The sequence below is a fragment of the Dryobates pubescens genome, chromosome Z (assembly GCF_014839835.1).
Source record: "Dryobates pubescens isolate bDryPub1 chromosome Z, bDryPub1.pri, whole genome shotgun sequence".
NCBI classification, from domain to species: Eukaryota; Metazoa; Chordata; class Aves; order Piciformes; family Picidae; genus Dryobates; species Dryobates pubescens.
In genome coordinates this window covers 136,680,706-136,700,507 of record NC_071657.1, presented here as the reverse complement: position 1 = coordinate 136,700,507, position 19,802 = coordinate 136,680,706, and the positions used below count along the sequence as shown (strand labels likewise).

General features: G+C 48.5%; 1 protein-coding gene across 1 annotated transcript in view; it reads right to left on the bottom strand.

Annotated features, from left to right (window-relative positions):
* Nucleotides 1-2,778: 2,778 nt before the first annotated feature.
* CAND1 (cullin associated and neddylation dissociated 1) overlaps nt 2,779-19,802 on the bottom strand; it is a 35,795-nt gene continuing 18,771 nt past the window's right edge. Inside the window, exons 8-15 of the mRNA XM_054178307.1 lie at nt 16,483-16,775; nt 15,130-15,271; nt 11,833-13,326; nt 9,114-9,209; nt 5,621-5,790; nt 5,356-5,520; nt 4,552-4,659; nt 2,779-3,292 (exon numbers count right to left, since the gene is read on the bottom strand). Of these exons, the coding sequence (XP_054034282.1) occupies nt 3,068-3,292; nt 4,552-4,659; nt 5,356-5,520; nt 5,621-5,790; nt 9,114-9,209; nt 11,833-13,326; nt 15,130-15,271; nt 16,483-16,775 (2,693 nt within the window). The 3' untranslated portion in view covers nt 2,779-3,067. The remainder of the gene's footprint in view (nt 3,293-4,551; nt 4,660-5,355; nt 5,521-5,620; nt 5,791-9,113; nt 9,210-11,832; nt 13,327-15,129; nt 15,272-16,482; nt 16,776-19,802) is intronic.

Genomic DNA, 19,802 nt, shown 5'->3' with positions numbered 1-19,802 from the left:
TATTCAAAGAAAGAAATGCACCGGTTCTCTCCCCTGCTTCTCCTCAGCTGCAAGAAGAATTTGCCCCTGCTGCTCACACAGCAAACTGTCCTGGGGCCATGACAATGGATGCTTGCCACGTACCCATGTAATGAGGGTGCCAAGTGCCAGACAAAACCCACCCCAACTAGCTACAGAAAAATCAAAGTCAGCTCTGACATGGGGAAAAAAAGGAAAAAAGAGAGAGAATTAAGCAACTGCATTAACCAAGTAAGGACAAGGCTCAATGTGAGGCAGTGGCTCCCCACCTTTTGCTGTTGCAGTTCAGTGTGGGACTGCCAGCTGCCACCTTCTGCCCCACTTCTAGATGACCTCAGCATATCCACAGCAGAGTCTCTCTCTCTTGTACCTGGTTGCTTTCTAGCAGTCTTACAACCATTCCCTGCCATGGGATGAAGGTCTGGCAATACTTGTCTAGGTAATACCATGCAGACATGGAGAGATATCTACATAAAACACTATAATTTACAGGCTCACAGGATGTTAGGGGTTGGAAGGGACCTGCAAAGATCGAGTCCAACCCCCCTGCCAGAGCAGGAGAATAGAATCCAGCACAGGTAACACAGGAAGACATAGAGAGAGGGCTGGAAAGTCTCTAGAGAAGGAGACTCCACAACCTCTCTGGGGAGCCTGTGCCAGTGCTCTGGGACCCTTACAGTGAAAAATGTCTATAGATGTGTATCTCTGTATCTAGACATCTAGACAGAGCCACACACAGCTATCTAGACATCTAGACAGAGCCACACACAGCTATCTAGACATCTAGACAGAGCCACACACAGCTATCTAGACATCTAGACAGACCTATAGATAGATATCTAGACAGATCTACACAGAGATATCTAGGTAGATATCTAGACAGATCTATAGATAGATATCTAGACATCTAGACAGATCGATATCTAGATAGGTATCTAGACATCTATCTAGATATACACAGATATATCTCTATCTAGATATAGGCACTAGATAAGGCACTAATATATCCAGATATATATCTAGGTACATATATCTGTATCTAGATAGAGATATAGATAGATATCTAGATCTATTAATGCCTTAACAAAAGTTGTTGGATTAAGACTAGAAGGTGGAAGCCAGCTGGCGAAAGAACTTCCTTTCACGCTTATCCTAACAAAAGCAAAGTTGAATCCAAAGTTCAGGAACCACTGAGCAGCCACTGGCCTCCTCTGCTCAATTTACCTCCATCTCACCCTATTTTGCTTCCTGTCTTCTGGTTGAAGTCCACCTCAACCCCAGGAGACGCAGGCTGTGGGAATAAGGCAAGGTGACAGCTGCGGGGCCAGTCGTGTGTTTACTGTGAGGACATCTGCAGGCTCCAACTCATACATAGACTACATACATAGAATAAACCAGGTTGGAAGAGACCTTCAAGATCATCGTGTCCAACCCATCAACCAATCCAACACCACCTAAACAACTAACCCATGGCACCAAGCACCCCATCAAGTCTCCTCCTGAACACCTCCAGTGATGGCGACTCCACCACCTCCCCAGGCAGCCCATTCCAATGGGCAATCACTCTCTCTGTATAGAACTTCTTCCTAACATCCAGCCTGAACCTCCCCTGGCGCAGCCTGAGACTGTGTCCTCTTGTTCTGGTACTGGCCGCCTGGGAGAAGAGACCAACATCCGTCTGTCTACAACCTCCCTTCAGGTAGTTGTAGACAGCAATAAGGTCACCCCTGAGTCTCCTCCAGGCTAAGCAACCCCAGCTCCCTCAGCCTCTCCTCGTAGGGCTTATGTTCCAAACCCCTCACCAACTTTGTTGCTCTTCTCTGGACTCGTTCCAGCAAGTCAACCTCCTTCCTAAACTGAGGGGCCCAGAACTGGACACAGGACTCGAGGTGCGGCCTAACCAGTGCAGTGTACAGGGGCAGAATGACCTCCCTGCTCCTGCTGGCCACACTGTTCCTGATGCAGGCCAGGATGCCCTTGGCCCTCTTGGCTGCCTGGGCACACTGCAGGCTCATGTTCAGCCTACCATCGACCAGCACCCCCAGGTCCCTCTCTCCTGGCGTTCGAGGAGCCAGGAAGGTCAAGACACCCAAGCTTCACTCCTCCCTTGCCTGGGCGAAGGGTGTGCACGTGAGAAGCACCTGGAAACTGCACTGATAGCAGGAGAGCTTGGTTTGGTAACTTGTATTACGAAGAGACTGCACATGCTGGTTTACAGACAAGATATATTTGGAAACTTGCTCATGCAAAAAAAAAGAACTGAGTGTGCACAACAGGGATGATCTGCTTTCCACTCCCCCACACCTTCAGAAGTGACATTCATGGCTGCTTTTTATTGGTGGTGGTGTGTCTTTGTTGAACTGTGCCCAACCCCTCCTCTCTCTCTCTCTCTCTCTGTCTCTCCCTCTCTTTCAGCACAACAAATCTTACACAGAACTCATCTGCAGGCCAAACTGAATTTATGAAGCTGAAACAAAACAGAACCAAAAAGAAGAATAAAAAGTCATACCAAAAAAAAAAAAACCCACCACCCCCCCCCCCCCCAACCCCATGGTGCATCTGGACACTTGATTCCCAATTCCCTCCCCCCACCTCCTCTGGTTTTTTCCTTTTCCTCTCTGTTTACAAGCAGAAGGACTGAAAGGGGAAAAATAACAGATCATGGTCACAACATTTCAGCACTTTAATCCCTAAATGGATGTTGGGAGCTTATTGCCGTACACCACGTGCCAACTTTCCCCCTCCTCCCCCCTCCCCCCCCAAAAGGTGGCCAAATCCACTAAAACCAAGAGTGGTTAACAGAAACTCTGGCTTATGGGAATCCATTGCTGGAAGAAAGGCTAGGAAAACAGAAAAAAAAGCAACACTGGGAAAGGCCAACTGTCTCCATGAAAGTTAAACCAAGTGGAACGAGGTGTGTGGATTAGATACTCGGGGGTGGGTGGGCTGTCTGTTTGCTCGCTTTCCTCTCTCCTGTTTCTTACTCATAACCTGGCAATTCAGTGCATCATATGGTTCAAACAGAATGGTCCCCTTGATGGACAAACATCTAACTAGTGTCCATTGATTCTAAGTTAGTGGATGATGAATCTTTTTGGATGCTCTCAAAGATGGCTGCCAGCTCAGGGTTAGAGCTGATCTGTGACTGGAATTCGCTCATTAAAGGACTCTTCTCAGCTTCTGGAATGGTTAAAAGGGCTGCTACTGCCCTCATGGCAGATCTTTTCAGTTCATCTTGCTTTTCAAACTCTTGTTTCACTGAGTTGGCCTTTACCTAAAGAGGAAAATAAAACCAAAAGGTTAAAATCTGTTTGAGCCTTTTGCTTAAACTTCTTCTAACACACAGCCCCCTAAAAAGATAATAAATGTATCTTACTAAGACCTATTTCCCTCCAGAAGTCCCTCCAGAGCCTTCAAAATGGCCTAAGCTCTTGAAAGGAAACCAAAGGCAAAACCCAACAAAACCACAAACAAGCAGCCAGGCAGGAAAGGGACCTGGGGGTACTGGTTGGCTGAACACAAGCCAGCAGTGTGCCCAGGTGGCCAAGAAGGCCAATGGCATCCTGGCCTGCATCAGGAACAGTGTGGCCAGCAGGAGCAGGGAGGTCATTCTGCCCTGTGCTCAGCACTGGTTAGGCCACATCTTGAGTCCTGTGTCCAGTTCTGGGCCCCTCAGTTTAAGAAGGATGTTGAGATGCTGGAAGGTGTCCAGAGAAGGGCAACAAAGCTGGGGAGGGGGCTGGAGCACAGCCCTGTGAGGAGAGGCTGAGGGAGCTGGGGTTGCTTAGCCTGGAGAAGAGGAGGCTCAGGGGAGACCTTCTTGCTCTCCACAACTCCCTGAAGGGAGGTTGTAGCCAGGTGGGGGTTGGTCTCTTCTCCCAGGCAAGCAGCACCAGAACAAGAGGACACAGTCTCAAGCTGTGCCAGGGGAGGTTTAGGCTGGAGGTGAGGAAGAAATTTTTCCCAGCAAGAGAGCACATTGTAATGTGCTGCCCTGGGAGGTGGTGGAGTCACCATCCCTGGAGGTGTTTAGGAAGAGCCTGGATGAGACACTTGGTGCCATGGTTGAGTTGATTAGATGGTGTTGGGTGGTAGGTTGGACTGGATGATCTCAAAGGTCTTTTCCAACCTGGTTAATTCTATTCCATTCTATGATTCATCACCCAAATGCCTCTTTGTAACAATCAGTCATCAGGAGTCAGAAGAACTCTCACTATTCCAGTTTTAGTATTTGTAACAAAGTGAGACTTTCAAGTTGCCCTAATGGCAGAGGAATTTTTAAGGAAGCATAAGAACTGGCATCAAAGAAAGAGAGGATTTTTAGCAGGAGGTTAACAAGTCAAGCCCTCCACCTGTAAGTTAAAGGCATATAGCCCATGTAGAAGGCCCACAGACTTGTAGTGTTTTGCCTACTGCAGCTTGTCAACCACAGCTCAGGATATGCTGCAGTAGTACAGAGGTTCTCTTCACATGATTTCGTTTCTATTCCTGTAAGAGCACCCAAAATAATGAAGTCAATGGAGCTTTGGATACCTTGGTTGTACATGTAGCACGCAGAGGTTCCACCAGCCTGTCCAGCCTCTGCAGCACTGCACTTGGACAAAGGGTAGACAGTCTGACCAACATTAAAAAGGTTAACATCTAGAGGGTGAGGGGGAAAAAAGAAAAGATCAACAGTTAGTCCTGTTCAGCACATATATTGAGATGTATTTCCTGTAATGCTGTGTAGCCTTTCTAACAGCAACACTATAATGAAAGGGCAAACAGAGTGAAGTCCTTAAGTGTATGAAGTAATATTTTAACCATTTCAGTCTATTCACTGTTTACAGTACATGTGCAGAGAAGGGCCATGAGGATGAGCAGAGGGCTGGAGCTCCTCTCCTATGAGGACAGACTGAGAGTTGGGGTTGTTCAGTTTGGAGAGGAGAAGGCTCCAAGGAGACCTAATTGTGGCCTTCCAGTATGTGAAGGGGGCTACAAGAAAGCTGGGGAGGGACTTTTGAGGGTGTCAGGGAGGGATAGGACTGGGGGGGATGGAGCAAAACTAGAGATGGGTAGATTGAGATTGGATGTTAGGAAGAAGTTGTTCCCCATGAGGGTGGTGAGAGCCTGGCACAGGTTGCCCAGGGAGGTGGTGGAAGCCTCATCCCTGGAGGTTTGTAAGGCCTGGCTGGATGTGGCTCTGAGCAACCTGATCTGGTGTGAGGTGTCCCTGCCCATGGCAGGGGGGTTGGACCTGGCTGATCCTCGAGCTCCCTTTCAGCCCTGCCAATTCTGTGATCCTGCAAAATGTTTTCACTAAGGCCTTGCTTTCCACAGAGAAAAACAACAGCTGACCTTAATATCATAGTGATCCTTCAGGCCATCTTCAACGTGGTTTAAGAATTCAAATATGTCTAGTCTGTCCAAACAGCTGTCCAAGAGAGTGTACATGCACTCAAAAGCTGCTTTCCTGATGTCCAGCCCATCATCAACTGTGTGCTTAAATGGTCCCATTTCCACCTGCCAGCGGGTAAAAAGACAAAGTTAAGGAGGAAGAGATCCAGAACAAGGAGAGAATCTCCTCCCAGGTGTTCAGCACTGCTTCTCTCACTTAGCATACCTCTCTGATTAGCTCCTTCCTGACTTTTGTCTCGTTGTAGAGGTGAGGAAGCACAGTATCCAAGAGGTCCCTTATTAGGGAGGGCTTGTTGTGCGCTGCGGAGTTGAACGTCACCAGGGCCACTCGCCGGACGTTGAGGTCGGGGTCCTCCAGAGTCTTCAGGAAGTCACCTGCAAACATCCACACAAACCACTCAGGCTGGCAGGGGCTCGCTCATCTGCTGCTGCACAGAACCTCTGCCCTTAGCTTGAGCCTTTCTGAAGGTCAAGAGTAAGGAGGGAGGGAGGATAGAGAGGCCGAGGGAGGGAGGGAGGATAGGGAGGCCGAGAGAGGGAGGGAGGATAGAGAGGCCGAGAGAGGGAGGGAGGGAGGATAGAGAGGCCGAGAAAGGGAGGGAGGGAGGATAGAGAGGCCGAGAGAGGGAGGGAGGGAGGATAGAGAGGCCGAGAGGGAGGGAGGGAGGGAGGGAGGATAGAGAGGCCGAGAAAGGGAGGGAGGGAGGGAGGATAGAGAGGCCGAGAAAGGGAGGGAGGGAGGGAGGATAGAGAGGCCGAGAAAGGGAGGGAGGGAGGATAGAGAGGCCGAGAGAGGGAGGGAGGGAGGATAGAGAGGCCGAGAGGGAGGGAGGGAGGGAGGGAGGATAGAGAGGCCGAGAAAGGGAGGGAGGGAGGGAGGATAGAGAGGCCGAGAAAGGGAGGGAGGGAGGGAGGATAGAGAGGCCGAGAAAGGGAGGGAGGGAGGGAGGATAGAGAGGCCGAGGGAGGGAGGGAGGGAGGATAGAGAGGCCGAGAAAGGGAGGGAGGGAGGGAGGATAGAGAGGCCGAGAAAGGGAGGGAGGGAGGGAGGATAGAGAGGCCGAGAAAGGGAGGGAGGGAGGGAGGATAGAGAGGCCGAGAAAGGGAGGGAGGGAGGGAGGAAGGATAGAGAGGCCGAGAAAGGGAGGGAGGGAGGGAGGGAGGATAGAGAGGCCGAGAAAGGGAGGGAGGGAGGGAGGATAGAGAGGCCGAGAAAGGGAGGGAGGGAGGATAGAGAGGCCGAGAAAGGGAGGGAGGGAGGATAGAGAGGCCGAGAAAGGGAGGGAGGGAGGGAGGGAGGATAGAGAGGCATCAGCTGGTAAGACTCAGTGTTCCCATATGTAGTGCCCGAGTAATTTCCATGGAAGAGAGCCCAATACCTGCCATTCGAGCATGACTACACCAATAAGCCTACTCATTACAATGATGTTCCAGGGGCTCACATAACTGACACACAGCATTTTATTTAATGCAACAGAAGGAAAAAATACCACCCTCAAAATAAAAGGCCACAAGTTCTTCTAAAGGTAGCCCAGTAAATTACTGACAATTGTATTTAACCACCTCAAGGACAAGTCTGAGGATGTGCATTGAAAACCCAGCTCTGCAGTTGAAGGATCAGAACACCACCTCTTAAAGAGACTATGAGCACAGTGATTTTTAACCCCTAAAGCTCCATGTGCTGAGAGTCCCTCAATTAGGGTAAAACAAGCCCACTCAGCTGCTCTGATGCCACCTCAGCCACTTTCACATTAGAACTCCTGCAGTTCTATAGCAGAGCCTTGTTAAAATAAATCCCTGCAGTAAGATATTCACTTCTCTGGAAACAAAACCCCTTGCTCTCCACAAAACTGTGATGTTTTCAGAGATAATCTTTTTTGCCTCTATGAGCTCCAGCAGTACACACAGTTTCTGCACAGATCTTTAAACCTGCAATTAATCCACTACAAAAAACATTTGCCACAGCAGAGGAAATAAATCTCTAATTCCCTGTCATGCAAATGAGAGAAAGATCAAAAAGCCACAGTGCTGCAAAGCTCTAAAGAGCTCTCAAGATAAATCATACTGATGGTACACTGAGAGAGCTGATTAGCTTTGCCCTGCAAAAATATATACACTTAGAAAGGTTTTCAACATCAAGAGAGAAAGAATCCAGGGGCAGGGAGGGAGGGAGAGAGGGGAAAAAAATCCAGGGGCAGAGAGAGGGGAAAAAAATCCAGGGGCAGAGAGAGGGGAAAAAAATCCAGGGGCAGAGAGAGGGGAAAAAAATCCAGGGGCAGAGAGAGGGGAAAAAAATCCAGGGGCAGAGAGAGGGGGAAAAAAATCCAGGGGCAGAGAGAGGGGAAAAAATCCAGGGGCAGAGAGAGAGGGGGAAAAAATCCAGGGGCAGAGAGAGAGAGGGTGGGGGGTGGGAAATCCAGGGGCAGAGAGAGGGAGAGAGAGAGAGAGAGAGGGGAAAAAAAATCCAGGGGCAGAGAGAGAAAGAGAGAGGGGAAAAAAATCCAGGGGCAGAGAGAGAGAGAGGGGAAAAAATCCAGGGGCAGAGAGAGAGAGAGAGAGGGGAAAAAATCCAGGGGCAGAGAGAGAGAGAGGGGAAAAAAATCCAGGGGCAGAGAGAGAGAGAGGGGAAAAAAATCCAGGGGCAGAGAGAGAGAGAGGGGGAAAAAATCCAGGGGCACAGAGAGAGAGAGGGGAAAAAAATCCAGGGGCAGAGAGAGAGAGAGAGAGGGGAAAAAAATCCAGGGGCAGAGAGAGAGAGAGAGGGTGGGGGGTGGGAAATCCAGGGGCAGAGAGAGGGAGAGAGAGAGAGAGAGAGGGAAAAAAATCCAGGGGCAGAGAGAGAGAGAGAGGGGAAAAAAATCCAGGGGCAGAGAGAGGGAGAGAAAGGGGGGGGGGGGGGGGGGGGGGGCGAAATCCAGGGGCAGAGAGAGAGGGAGAACCCAGGGGCAGAGAGAGAGGGAGAACCCAGGGGCAGAGAGAGAGGGAGAACCCAGGGGCATCAGCTGGTAAGACTCAGCATTTCCATGGGCAAATATTTCAAGTGATTGAAAATGAAGTATTTTCAAGACCATCCTTCTGGATCAAGACAGCAGCTTTCTCCATCAAACTGATAAAGTTTGGCAAAAGCATGGGAAAGGCAGTCAGCTTTTCTGTCCCATCTTCCTAAAAGCCCCTAGCTTCTTGTTCCCTTCACAGCTTCAAGATGTCATTTCTAATCACACACTTCTACAGCTCCAAATGCAAATGAACTAGGATTAATAATTGGCTATTATGGAAATGTTTTCTGTTTCACCAGTTCTCATCCCAGGCAACCAGCACCAGAACAAGAGGACACAGTCTCAAGCTGCACCAGGGGAAGTGTAGCCTGGATGTGAGGAAGAAATTGTTCTCAGAAAGAGAGATTGGCCATGGGAATGTGCTGCCCAGGGAGGTGGTGGAGTCACCATCACTGGAGGTGTTTAGGAAGAGCCTGGATGAGGCACTTGGTGCCATGGTTTAGTTGATGAGATGGTGCTGGGTGATAGGTTGGACTCTTGATGTCGAAGGTCTTTTCCAACCTGGTCAATTCCTTATTCTGTATTCATTATCAGCTAATCCTAGTAGCTGCAAAATGCTTCCTTCTGAAAAGACAACCACTTTTAAATGCAGTTCTACTGCCTGAAAAACACAGAGGCCACCAGCAAAAGTAAAGAACTTACCTATGCAGTTTTTCAGTAGAGGGTCTATGGGCTGTGGATGATCAGAAATAGTGAACTTGACAGCAGTAACCACTGAGCTTCGAGCATATGAGGAGCCTAAGGTGAAAGAGACTTGTGAATATGTAACATGGAACCAGTGTGACTATAGAATTTAAACAGTGCTCAATGTCATTCCTTTGACACTTCCAACAGACTTAAGGAGATGAAGCAAGAAATGTTATTAGCAGCAATGCTGGTAATTAGTCATGCTGTCATTTACACCAAAAGGTCAACGTGCTGCAATTGGTTGGGGACAGAGTGCACTGTCAGCAAGTTTACTGGGTGGAGTAGCTGACACACAGGAGGGCTGTGCTGCCATTCAGGCTGGGGAGCTGGGCATGGAGACTGAATGAAATTAAACAAGAGCAAGTGTAGTCTTTCACCTGGGAAAGAACGACCCCATGGTTGGGGGACTGATCTGTTAGAGAGCAGTGAAGGGGAAAAGGACCTGGGGGTCATGGTGGATGGAAGGTTGACCATGAGCCAGCAACGTGCTCTTGTGGCCAAGAAGGCCAAGGCCATTCTGGGGTGGATCAGAAGGCCTGTGGTTAGTAGGTCAAGAAAGATTCTCCTCCTACTCTGCCCTGGTGAAGCCACATTGTGGCCGTTTGAGGCCGTGCCTTTAAGGAAGGGGCACACTGGCTAAATGTTTGTAAAATATTTTGGTATTCTAAACGAATTTCATTGGCCAAGTATAGGGGGGAGGTGAGACTGGACCCAGGGGAGCTGGGAACTTTCTCTCAGTCCTCCTTCCTTCGCTGTCCCTCTCGGCTGGATCTGCTTCTGGGATTCTGGCCAACTAAGATAAGATACTAACTCCTGTGCCAGGCCTTTCTTCCTTTCCTGCCCTGTTAACCGTCCACATCTCTTTTCTACCTCTTTTGGGGGAGAAGGGAGGTGGGGGGGTGAAGGGGGACACAGGGGGAAGCCCCCTCTGTGGGGGGTCTGGTTTCTGGTTGAGTTCATTTGCTGTATATTCCTGTATATATTGTCAAATACCTGTATTTGTTGTGTTACACAGAATCTGTTTCCTTGTAAAATATACTCCCATTTCTCCGACTGGGTTTAGCCGTGGTCTCTTTCTCAGTGGGGGAGGGAAAGCAGAGCCTTGCCTTTCAAACCACCACACACATCTGGAATAGTGAGTCCAGTTCTGGGCCCCTCGGTTCAAGAAGGACTTCAGGGAACTGTTTGTAAGAGTCCAGCACAGAGCCACAAAAATGATGAAGGGAGTGGAACATCTTCCTCATGAGGAGAGACTGAGGGAGCTGAGGGCTCTGTAGCTTGGAGGAGCCTGAGAGGTGACCTCATTGCTGTTGCTAAAGATGTGCAGGGTGAGTGCCCAGAGGCTGGAGCCAGGCTCTGCTGGGTGATGCCCAATGCCAGCACAAGGGGCACTGGTGGAAGCTGAGGCACAGGAAACTCCATGGAACCAGGAGGAAAAATGTTTGCCCTGTGAGGGTGACAGAACACTGGAGCAGGCTGCCCAGGAGGGTTGTGGAGTCTCTCTCTCTGGAGATATTCCAAACCTGCCTGGATGTGTTCCTGTGTGATCTGCTCTAGGTGCCCCTGCTCTGGCAGGGGGGTTGGACTGGATGAGCTTTTGAGGTCCCTTAAAACCCCTAACTTTAATTCTGGACATTTGTCCATTTGTTGCCTGTGTTCCTTTCCTTTAAGTTTATAGCCCTTTGCTACATGCAACAGCATTAACTGAAATACCAGTCTGAAAGCAGAATGTAAAAGCAATTCCTATTCTGTAGGACTAACAACTTCCAGTGAAAAAAGCACCACTAAACTTCACATTGCTGGGAAGGTGTGTGGGGGGGAGCAAAAGGGATTGGATATGGCACTTGAAGCCATGCTTTGCTGGTCATGAGGTGTTGGGTGACAGGTTGGACTTGATGGTCTCTGAGGTCTTTTCCAACCTGATTGATTCTATGATAAAGCTTCAAGAGTGTTACAAAACCCAAGCCAATCCTCTGCAAAACCAGACCACTTAAATAATGGATAACCCATGGCCATTTGCCACAACATGGCAGCCAGGAGGGCCAGTGGCATCCTGGCCTGCATCAGGAAGAGTGTGGCCAGCAGGAGCAGGGAGGTCATTCTGCCCCTGTACACTGCACTGGTTAGGCCACACCTGGAGTCCTGTGTCCAGTTCTGGGCCCCTCAGTTTAGGAAGGAGGTTGACTTGCTGGAAGGTGACCAGAGAAGGGCAACAAAGTTGGTGAGGGGTTTGGAACACAGCCCTGTGAGGAGAGGCTGAGGGAGCTGGGGTTGCTTAGCCTGGAGAAGAGGAGACTCAGGGGTGACCTTATTACTCTCTACAACTACCTGAAGGGAGGTTGCAGACAGGCAGAGGTTGGTCTCTTCTCCCAGGCAGCCAGTACCAGAATAAGAGGACACAGTCTCAGGCTGCACCAGGGGAGGTTTAGGCTGGGTGTTAGGAAGAAATTCTACACAGAGAGAGTGATTGCCCATTGGAATGGGCTGCCTGGGGAGGTGGTGGAGTCACCATCACTGGAGGTGTTCAGGAGAAGACTTGATGGGGTGCTTGGTGCCATGGGTTAGTTGTTTAGGTGGTGTTGGATTGGTTGATGGGTTGGACGCGATGATCTTGGAAGGTCTCTTCCAACCTGGTCTGTTCTATTCTATTCTAACATGCACACGAGCCACTCACCTGATGCCAAGTACCCCTTGAGTCGTGGAAGCAGAGTCTCTGGGTCTATTAACGTAAGCTTGCCCAAGCATTCAGCCACCACGTTCCGCGTGCCCTCCTCCGCGCACTCGCAGTGCTTCAGGAGCAAGGCCCAGATGTTCTCAACATAGGGTTTGAGCCCAATCACCGATGCAGAGCTAATGATTTCTTTCAAGGAATGAAGCAGAAGGTATTGCCTCTTAGGCTGACTGGTTATTTCCTGCAGGACGAAGGGCAGGTACTCGGGAAGGTTGCCGACGCTGATGCTGCCCAGCGCGTAGGACGCCGCCGATTTGACTTCCTCGCTGGGAGAAGAGAACGCTTCCAGTATCACGGACTTCAGCTCGATCTGCCCGCTTAAGTCAATGTGATGCCCGACCTCCCCCAGAGAAAGCAGAGCCAAGAGCCGAATGGAATCCGTGGACCTGGAGTTCTTTACGTCCTGAATGAACTGGCCCACCACAGCAGGGCCTTCCTTGGGGCAGGCCCGGGTAAGGGCGGCGACGCATTTGGCAATGGAATAGTAAGACTGCTTGTGAGTGAGCGCTGTGCTCTGCGAGTACACCGGGCCCGTCAGCATGCGCAGCAGATCCATGTAGCCCAAGTTGTTCGTCCCGGTCACCACCAAGGCTTGGAAAAACTCCAGCATGGCGCTGAGCGCTCCGCCCTGAAGCAGGGGCGACCTCACCAAGCCGATAAGTTCATTGAGGATGGACCCGCTGATCTTGGACAGGGAGGAAGGATACACTTTAGCCAGGGTGGTGAGAAAGCTGATGGCCATCTGCGATACGTGCATATCGCTCTCGCTGATCAGCGGCGGCAGCTCGTCCAGCACGGCGTCGATCATGGCAGCCGTCAAGCTGTCGCTGTAGTTTTTGATTAGGATGTCTAGAGCAGAGAGAGTGCCCAGTTTCAAAGCTCGCTGGTTCTTCCTCAGGAAAGAGGCAAGGATAGGAACTCCCTCCCCAAGGATCGGTCTCAAATCTATCTTCAGAGGAGAACCGGCGATCAGCGTCATGGCCTTCACCGTCGTTAAGCGAGTGATCTCATTCTTCAGCCTCTCCAAGAAGATCTGAAGTGTACTAGGCAGGTCTGTGCCTAGGCTGTCACCCAGGCTACAAATTATCTGACCCATGCAAGATATTGCCCTTTCTTTCACCTCCTGATCAATGTCAGCAGCCTTCAACCTCTTGATCGTACAAGTGAACAAGTCTTTGATGTAAGGTGTGGCATCGAAGGAGGAAGGCTGGTCCAGAGGCCGGATGACCTTCACCAGCTGTTGGGTAACCAAAAGCGCCTCTGATGTGATCTTGTAGAAGGGGTCTCCAACACAAGCTACAACTGGAGGTACCAATGCTTGGACGTGAGGGTGAAAGACCTGGGGGGAATGATTGCAGAGGATCACATACAAACAGGACAAAGCATCTATCTTCAGATTAGAAGAACTCGACTTGTCATTCAGTGAAAAAATGATTCCTGGAAGGAACAAGAGAAAAAACAAGATGTTATTTTTAGGGGAGGGTATTTAGAGGCTGCTAAAACACTTCAAAAGCTCTGAAAGAAGGCACTTAGACAGCACCAAGGGTTTCCTGAATGCTTCCAACCCCCTTTTCACCAGTTGATTCAAACAATCAATACATTTTCAAGCTTCCTCTGCAGAGGAACAGGGGACAAGCAGCACTTGATGGTGTGTGATGTGTTTTCTTAATGAGAAAGGGATTCTCAGCCTTTAACTCTTCCAAGCTTGCTTCTCCTTGCTTCAAAACTCAGTATTTTAGGTCCCACATTAATATATATTCACAAATATATAAAACCATTCATAGGTATAAACATTTCACAGCATCACCAAGGTTGGAAGAGACCTCAAAGGTCATCCGAGTCCAAGCTGTCACCACAGACCTCATGACTAGACCATGGCACCAAGTGCCACGTCCAATCCCCTCTTGAACACCTCCAGGGACATAAACATACATAAACATTCATATATAAATGTTCACATATAGATTCATGTATCAAACATTCACCTATATAAATATTCATACATAACTATAAATAGATATTCATAATATGAATGAAGTATCTGAATGCCACAGAATTATGTGAATGGAGGTGAAGCCTGAGGAAACATGGAAAGGAGAAGGGTGGCATGGGGCAGGAAAAAGAGTCAACAAGCCCAAGGGAAGTGTCCTACACTTTGGCCACAATGACCCCATGCAGTGCTACAGCCTGGGGGATGAGTGGCTGGAGAGCAGCCTGGCAGAGAAGGACCTGACAGTGCTGGGGGACAACAGCTGAACATGAGCCAGCAGTGTGCCCAGGAGGCATGGAAGGCCAATGGCATCTTGGCTTGGATCAGGAATAGTGTGGCAGGCAGGAAGCCAGGGCTTAGTGAGGTGTTGGGCGACAGGTTGGACTCGATGATCTCTGAGGTCTTTTCCAGCCTTACTGATTCTATGATATTTTGCTCTCTTGGAATGATAAATAAGGCAGTTTGACCTTTCCATTAAGAAGCAAATCAACCTGTTTTTTTTTTACATAAAAGGGAAAAAAAGGCAAACTCAGAGCCAAACTCTTTTCAAAACACATCAGTAAAATATTTATATGGATCCACACATTACTAGACTATTTTGCCAGCTTATTTGAATAGACTCATAGAATCAAGCAGGCTGGAAAAGGCCTCTGAGATCATCAAGTCCAACCTATCACCTGATACCTAACACCTCTTGACAATTAAACCATGGCTCCAAGTGCCACATCCAAGCCTTTTCTGAACACCACCAGGGATGGGGACTCCACCACCTCCCTGGGCAGCACATTCCAATGGCCAATCTCTCTTGCTGGGAAGAACTTTCTCACCTCCAGCCTAAACTTCCCTTGGCACAGCTTGAGACTGTGTCCTCTTGTTCTGGTGCTGCTTGCCTGGGAGAAGAGACCAACCCCCACCTGGCTACAACCTCCCTTCAGGGAGTTGGAAAGAGCAAGAAGGTCTCCCCTGAGCCTCCTCTTCTCCAGGCTAAGCAACCCCAGCTCCCTCAGCCTCTCCTCCCAGGGCTGTGCTCCAGACCCCTCCCCAGCCTCGTTGACCTTCTCTGGACTCATTCAAGTGTCTCCATGTCCTTCATCAATTGAGGAGCCCAGAACTGGACACAGCATTCAAACAGAAGCAACATGCCAAAGGTTTTGCAAAACAAAAAAAAGGCACAGTCATGATTTAAAGGCTTCAAAACCTCCTATCTGATTTACTAATGAACCTTTTAAAGCTGATAATGCTTCTCATACCTGGTACAAGCACAGGAACATGTTGTGTTAGGGCTCCAGGTAACACATTAACTAGCTCAGTCAGCATGTTAAAGCAACACTGACGAGTCTTCACACTTTTCTCCTTCATCTGTTTGTGCAAGGCTTTCACTATGTTGGGCACCTGCAATCATCACACATCTGTTAATGGATTCAATAGCTGATATTGCTTTCATCTCTGATCAAGGGGAGGGGATATAAAGAAAGATCTGTCCCACCTCTCTCTGTCTGATATCTCTAAAGGGACTAGAGAAGTCACATAAACACTGGGAAATGAAGACTCAAAAGAACAGCAAACCACAAAGACAGTGATTTAAAAGGTGAGTTGAAAGGAGGCAAACCTGAAGTTGCACTAATAAGAGTATAGAGGAAAAATTGAGAAGTCTCCCAAATTATTCATTTGGAAAACTTTCAGCACTATCCTTTTTGTTACAGAACCACAGAATTGTCTGGGGTCGAAGGGACCTCAAGGATCAGCCAGTTCCAAACCCTCCTGCCATGGGCAGGGACACTTCACACTAAATCAGGTTGCACAGAGCCACATCCAGCCTGGCTGCAAACACCTCCAGGGATGAGGCTTCCACCACCTCCCTGGGCAACCTGTGCCAGTCTCTCACCACCCTCAAGGGGAACCTTCTTCCAAGCCCCCAGTAAATATTATTCTGCAGAAGAAAACGTTATAGCAAATCAGCTTTTATCTCAATCATTAGAGTTTATGCCAGTTTACCTGACTTGCTCTCTATGTCAGTACTACACTAATAAAGTCTGTGTATGAAGCATCACAGAATAGTCTGGGTTGGAAAGGACCTCCAAAGGTCATCCAGTCCAACCCTCTCTGCAGTCAGCAGGGACATCTTCAATTAGATCAGGCTGACCAGAGCCCTGTCCAGCCTCACTTAGAGTACCTCCAAGGATGGGGCCTCAACCACCGCCCCATGCAACCTGTTCCTGTGTTCCATCACCCTCATGGTAAAGAACCCATTACTGAAATCCAATCTAAATCTGCTCTGCTCTAGTTTGAAGCCATTGCTCCTGGTCCTGTCACTGCAGGCCTTTGCAAACAGTCTCTCTCCGTCCTCCTTGCAGCCACCTTCAGGTACTGGCAGGCTGCTATTAGGTCTCCCCAGAGCCTCCTCTTCTCCAGGCTGAACATCCCCAGCTCCCTCAGCCTGTCCTTGCAGCAGAGCTGCTCCAACCCCCTGATCATTTTCATGGCCCTCCTGTGGACCCTCTCCATCAGAAAGAATGACCTGGCACATTTCAAGAGCTACCCTCATGAGCAGGGCATAACTGCAGTGTCTCTTCTCAAAGCCCACAAAAACATTACCAAATCACCTGACTCTGAAGCATCGTCAGAGGTGTCTCTCCTTGCTCCATTGCATCAGGATCACAAAGCCAACTCTGCACAGGCCTAGTTTGTTTCAAAAGAGAGAGATATGCATGGAAAACATCTGCTTTCACGTTCTCCTCACGCTCTTTGAACCTGGCTATTAAAGCAGGTGATACAGTCTTGTAGAACTCCGGAAGCATTTCGTGCCGTGTGCTAACCACGGCATCCAGGCATTTAGCAGCTGCACGCCTCACTTTCCAGCTCATGTCATCATCATCACTGTACTCATCATCACTCCCTTGAAGAAAAGAGGGAAAAATGTATCAGTTATGCACATTCTTGTAGAATACAATAGAATAGAATAGAATAGAAATAACCAGGTTGGGAAAGACCTTAGAGATAGAATAGAATAGGATTAACCAGGTTGGAAGAGACCTTTGAGATCATCCAGTCCAACCTATCACCCAACACCATCTGATCAACTAAACCATGGCACCAAGCACCCCATCCAGTCTCCTCCTGAACACCTCCAGGGATGGTGACTCCACCACCTCCCTGGGCAGCCCATTCCAATGGCCAATCTCTCTTTCTGGGAAGAACTTCTTCCTAACATCCAGCCTAAATCATTGAGTCCAATCTATGATCCATGTTCAAGTCTTGACAAATCAAAGCATCCAGTTTAAACAGTTATGAACACACTTGGGGGTTTCTGCATAAGGCACACCAAAGAAATATGCTCAACAGAATCACAGAACTGTCAGGGTTGGAAGGGACCCCAAGGGTCATCCAATTCTAACGCTCCTCCCATGGGCAGGGACACCTCACACTACAGCAGGTTGCTCACAGCCACATCCAGCTTGGCCTTCAAAACCTCCAGGGATGAGGCTTGCACCACCTCCTGTGGTGCTTGCAACCCCTGCCAGTCTCTCACCACCCTATGGGGAAGGACTTCTTCCTAATGTCTGATCTAAATCTCCCCCTCTAGCTTGGATCCATTCCTCCCAGTCCTATCACTCCCTGACAACTTCAAAGGTCCCTCCCCAGCTTTCCTGTAGCCCCTTTCAGATCCTGCAAGGCCACAATTAGGTCTCCTCAGAGCCTTCTCTTCTCCAAACTGAACAACCCCCTGGGTAACCTGTTCCAGTGTCTTACCACCCTTACGGTGAAAAACTTCTTCAGATGGTGTTGGGTCATAGGTTGAACTTGATGATCTCTACAGTCTTTTCCAACCTGGTTAATTCTATTCCATTCTAAAAAACCATAGATAAAATGCATTCTAAGCTGCCTAAATTAGAAGGCTAATTATTTTCCCTGCCAATTTTTTCATGCTGGTGTTACAGGTGTATGTAAAATGCACACAAGACATGGTATTTCTTAAAAACCATAGATTTGTTAGGGTTTGAAAGGACTTCAAGGATCATCTAGTTGCAACCCCCTTGCCTTGGGCAGGGACACCTCACACTAGATCAGGCTGCTCAGAGCCACATTTCTCATCATATCTACAGCCTAACTACTTATTCCAAGCATATTCCTCTTTATTAGTGGCACAGAAGCCAATGCAAATACAATTTCTAGCCAACTAAGATGCATCAAATTAATCTGCTTGGGTTTTTTTTTCCCCTAGGAGTACATCAAACCCCACTCTGCCCAGGAAAATGACAACAACAAAACCCATGCACAAACATCACAAACCGACTTGCTATGTGCTGGAGCAAGAACTATGCAACTCACTCCTTGAAGCAATGAGACTGTCATGCTCTGGGTTCAGCTCACTTCCACATGTGAGGTTTTTCTAATGCTTACATGTGGCAAGGTATTTCCACCATGTTAACAGGAAATACCTTATGCCTCCCAGTCTAAACTTATCTTTTATCCTGCAGAAAAAATCCAGAGTAGTTTGCAGTTTTCAAGCCACTCTGATTTTATGTATGAGGTAATAGGGTGGAAATTACTGAGCTTCTCCCATGCTGAATACATTTTTGTCAGTTCAATAATTGATGTTCTTCTCACTTTAGCTGTATCATCCTATGATGATACATCCCAGCTCTATCAGCCTTTTTTCACCTCCCCAGTAGTCTAAAGTATTTGTCTTGTATTTTATGTTCACTCTTGGAATTATTTATCTACAGTAACAAGATCCTATGCTTTTATTACAAGAAGTGAGTTCATCAGGCATGTTTAAAACCAGTACCAAAAATGAGTACAAAAGTCTACAACTCATTCAAATGCTGGTATTTGATAGCAGTACACCTCCCCCCATAAAGTAGGAGAGTAGAAGAGAGAGTAGAAGAGAGAGTAGAAGAGAGAGTAGAAGAGAGAGTAGAAGAGAGAGTAGAAGAGAGAGTAGAAGAGAGAGTAGAAGAGAGAGTAGAAGAGAGAGTAGAAGAGAGAGTAGAAGAGAGAGTAGAAGAGAGAGTAGAAGAGAGAGTAGAAGAGAGAGTAGAAGAGAGAGTAGAAGAGAGAGTAGAAGAGAGAGTAGAAGAGAGAGTAGAAGAGAGAGTAGAAGAGAGAGTAGAAGAGAGAGTAGAAGAGAGAGTAGAAGAGAGAGTAGAAGAGAGAGTAGAAGAGAGAGTAGAAGAGAGAGTAGAAGAGAGAGTAGAAGAGAGAGTAGAAGAGAGAGTAGAACAGAGAGTAGAACAGAGAGTAGAACAGAGAGTAGAACAGAGAGTAGAACAGAGAGTAGAACAGAGAGTAGAACAGAGAGTAGAACAGAGAGTAGAACAGAGAGTAGAACAGAGAGTAGAACAGAGAGTAGAACAGAACCAAACCAGACCAGGTTGGAAAAGACCTTTGAGAGCATCCAGTCCAACCTATCATCCAACACCATTTAATGAACTAAACCATGGCACCAAACACCCCATCCAGTCTCTTCCTAAATAGCTCCAGTGATAGTGACTCCACCACCTCCCTGGGCAGCACATTCCAATGGCCAATCTCTCATGCTGGGAAGAACTTCTTCCTAAACATCCAGCCTAAACCCTCCTCTGGCACAGCTTGAGACTGTGTCCTCTTGTTCTGGTGCTGCTTGCCTGGGAGAAGAGACCAACCCCCACCTGGCTACAACCTCCCTTCAGGGAGTTGTAGAGAGCAAGAAGGACTCCCCTGAGCCTCCTCTTCTCCAGGCTAAGCAACCCCAGCTCCCTCAGCCTCTCCTCACAGGGCTGTGCTCCAGACCCCTCCCCACCTTTGTTGCCCTTCTCTGGACACCTTCCAGCATCTCAACATCCTTCCTAAATTGAGGGGCCCAGAACAAACACAGATCTTCTCAGGCTGACTACAGGCTTACAAATATTTCTTCTCCCTCAGGTCAAAAAGAGAGTAATAC